A 4009-nucleotide genomic window follows, 5' to 3' on the forward strand; every position below is an offset into this window, starting at 1 on the left:
AATGGTACAAAGTAGAAACACTACTAATTTATAATGACTTTTAATTTCTATACTATGAATAAAATACACTTACTTTTTTCTCCGGTTTGACTCCACAAAATATTTACGTGCTCGATTTCGACATATTTTTTGTTGCTGCAGTAATATTTGGCGTTCTTCTTCTAAATTTTTCTCTAGATGTATTTTCATATCTCTAATGATAGCATAAAATTAAGGACAATGGTTCATGACTTTAGTGAATAAGTGTCAGTGCTATCTGATAAATGTAATTATAGACTTATACTAATGACACAATGATTTTTTGTGGAACAATTAGTATGCGTACATATTAGTGTTGGTATATGACCAGCAAGTGTTTTATGTAAAAAATTCTGTCTTGGCATTAGAACTGAAGATATGTCTCACTTTCTCTAGGGGCAAAAATTACTTTTAGACATCAGATAAGGAGAATACATATCATTTCTTTCATTACACAGATATTTGAGTATTAAAAAGTTACTATCTTAAGCATGTATATAAGAAAATGAAGGTTATATTTCACTAATAAAATAGATGAATTATACTTTTCAGTAAATTTCAGGATCCTTTCAGTATTATTACAAAAAAAATTTATATATATTTCAAAACCATCATGTTTATTTGAACTTTTACCTGTTTGAAACTAATGGGAGCTTATTCATTTTCAATGATGTTGCTATTAACCACCTCTACACCATTGGCCATATTCATTTTTATCTTCATTTTACTGTAAAATTTTGTACCACTTCAACACAAACATACACCTACACACACATACACATTTTAACTTAAAGTTTCTTTTGAAGGAATTATAAAAATGAAAATAAAGGGGAAGGAAATATTATTCTTTGCTAGCACAGAAACAGCTAAAGATTTATTTTGTTCTTCTCTAATAGAGTACTTCATTAGATGGAGTCAGACTTCAACAAGATGGCTGACTACTAAAAGTCACAACATGGCAGTGGAGGAAAGTGCGAGTTCCTTTCAGGATACACAAGAGGCTCAAGCGAAGAAGCATTCGCTCAGGTAAGAAGCATACAGAACTATGATGCAAGTGGAGTTAATTCTGTACTCTGTTCAACATGTTTGAGATCTCATCATAAGAACATAACGAAAATCACAAATGTAAAGTTTGTAGTGTTCTGACAACTATATATTCTTAAATTTAATCAAATGACTATCTCTCTGTATATACAAATATAAATATATAAATATGTTTATGTATAAATATAAAAATGTAATATGCACATATAATTTTTTTGTTTGCTGAGTTAGAAAGATGCTGCTGCCTTTGCATCTTTTCAAAGTATGACCTTTAAGTTTCAAGAATAATTGATGGTTGGTTAAATTTTTGTTTTTCATATAAGCTATACCGTATAGGTAAGATATTTCCATAAGAATCTTTGTTAAATACCTGTTCAAAGGAAGGTAATTTCTAAATACTTAACATTAAAACAAACAAACCCAAGAATACTATGAGTTGTTGGATTGGGTAAGTAACACATGATTATAATTTAAAAGCACAGCCTAATCTGCTCTATCTACTTCATCCTAATCTCTCCCTCTCCTGATTTAGTCTTTTTCCAATTAGAGGTCATTTAGGTTGTTTTAAATATGTTACCATAACAAATAATTATGTATCACACAACCTACATTCCTGACAAATTAATCAGAGCTATCCTGATCCTTTTTCTTCTCTGTAACCCCTTCCACAGCCTTGGCTCAGGCATTCTAAATCCCTTGCCTGGAATCAGCAGTCTTCTAACTCACCTCCTTACTTCTAAACTTGTCATTCTTCCTTTGAAACTCCACGAAGCCAGCTAAATGCAAATCTGATTGTTTTTTCCTTTCTTTGTTGTTTTCAAAAGCTCCTTATCATCTTCATGATAAATTCAAATTTCTTGGAATATAAAGATTTCTATAATCTGGTCTGTTTTTCAACTTTATTTCTCAACATTTCCTTACATAAATCCTATACCCAGCCACATTAAGATACTTATTAACAGAACATGCCATATTATATCATGCCATTATATCTTAGCTCATCCTTTTGGGGTACAAAGAACCAAGGATGTTTGTGAGAGAATATGTGCAGATAATCAAGAATAAGATATAAATCAGGTAAGGAAGAGAGACAATGTTAGTACTAGGATAAAATAGAAGGGGAAAAGACTGGAGACATGAAAAAAAGAGGCACAGTGTAAAAGGGACATGAGACACCTTTCAGTTTAAAAAAAACCCTCAAACTTTATTCTATTTGAATTCTTACAAGAAATTGAAATAATAGAACTTTAGCTAATTTTAATTAGGTAAACTTTATAAAGTTTTGTTCTTTTATAGCCTTTAGAATCAGGAAATTTTGACTCACATAGAAAGCTGGATGGTCTCTGAGTATTGAATTTATATTTGGAAATCACATGCAGTAATTTTACCAAGCCACTTGATAATTTTAAGACTACAGTTCTTTTATTTTTTTTTCATTTAGTCAGTCATTTAATAAATTTGAGCAGCTACTTTGTACCGGATATTCAATGGGAAGCATTATAGATACTAAGAACATCCAAATTAATATTTTAAAAAGATGTTTAATGGTTTCTTCAACTAGTAACATGAGATTCTTGATTTAGTGTCTTCAATATATTCAAAAGAATTCCTTTATCTCTATTTAAATATATATGTATATAGACACACTGTATATTTTTATATATACTAGCAAAAACACAAACTAACAAAAATATATATGTATACACACATACTAGCAAAATTTGTTGAATTTTATCAAAGCCTCTTGGGCATCTACTGAAACGATCAGCTACAACTTTTTAAAATTTAACCATATATTTAGTATTTAAGTATATTTTTAGTAATATATGTCTTTACAGGAAGCCATCATTACAATTCTGTAATTAAGTCTTTTTTATTTTGTTCATTTGAGGTACTGCTGAATTTCTTTGATATTTAGATCAACATTCATACTACGTCAAACTAAAAGAATTAAATCTATGACCATTTCATTAATGAAAACGATGGAAAGATATACTTTGTCAATGAGCCATTTACAGTGCTTAAAGATAAATTAAGGTTACTGTAATAGTTTAGTGTCCCAAGAAAATACAATGTCAAGGGGACAGAATCAAATTCATACAGAAAATGATAACTGTTTATTTCAGAACACGTCTTTGAGAGGACAGTTTTGGGGAGTAGCAAAAGCAAAAGCCAAAGTGAATGGGGTTAATAATGAATAGATAAGAGAAACTAGAAGGTGCTATTGCAGGCTACCATTTTTAGAATTTAGCCAAAGAAAGTAAAGACAGAAGGAATGGAAGCTAAAGGAAAGCATGATCAGAGGAGGGATATTTTAACAGATATGAAGCTCTACACATATCTGTCTTCCTCACTAGAGTTTAATCCCTAGCACCTAGAACAGTCTGCGAAAGAGCAAGGCACTAAATTAAAATTGTCAACTTGCTGTTAAAATTGTAACATTCCAGAGGTAGGAGACAATGTGGAAATAAAACGGGGTCAACTTGGAAAGAGAAGACAAGAATAAAGGTGATTATACAACACCATCACTGCCAACCAAGCCCTTTGAGAGTACAAAGGTTAAATGCTAATTAACACAACATTCTCTGAAGGAATAAATATGGTTTACATATTTTGAAAATTCAATTTTCTGCAATGCAGTCAACAGCAACATCAAAGGTGGGCTCGACCAATTCTTAGGAAAAGGTCAGATATAACCAAGCATGAAGCGTTCAGGTCTTTTGCTTCTCATTTTCTCTGCTGTCTCTCTGACAACAGACTGGGCAGAGGATGGAAAACAAAACAAATTACCCAACTGTACTAGGCTTTAGTAGCCTGGTAAATGAATTAGGGTGTTAGGTTAAGTGTTAAAATGGACTCTTTAAAATAGCAAAACATTTTACTTATTTGTGGAATTCTCTCCAAGTGGCATGACTGATTAATCAGGAGATGAATAATATGAAGAACA

At 31.2% G+C, this 4009-nt stretch overlaps 1 protein-coding gene across 9 annotated transcripts in view; it reads right to left on the bottom strand.

Annotated features, from left to right (window-relative positions):
- CEP126 (centrosomal protein 126) overlaps positions 1–4009 on the bottom strand; it is a 91327-nt gene that overhangs the window by 86730 nt on the left and 588 nt on the right. For all 9 annotated transcript variants that reach the window (XR_005657136.1, XR_005657139.1, XR_005657138.1 and 6 more), the window contains exon 2: positions 74–193. Coding sequence is in view for 5 of the 9 variants with exons in the window: in XM_039881943.1 (XP_039737877.1) it covers positions 74–193 (120 nt within the window). In the remaining 4 variants the exon portion in view is untranslated. The remainder of the gene's footprint in view (positions 1–73; positions 194–4009) is intronic.

The sequence above is a fragment of the Pteropus medius genome, unplaced genomic scaffold, assembly GCF_902729225.1.
Source record: "Pteropus medius unplaced genomic scaffold, Ma_sr-lr_union100, whole genome shotgun sequence".
Classification (NCBI taxonomy): Eukaryota; Metazoa; Chordata; class Mammalia; order Chiroptera; family Pteropodidae; genus Pteropus; species Pteropus medius.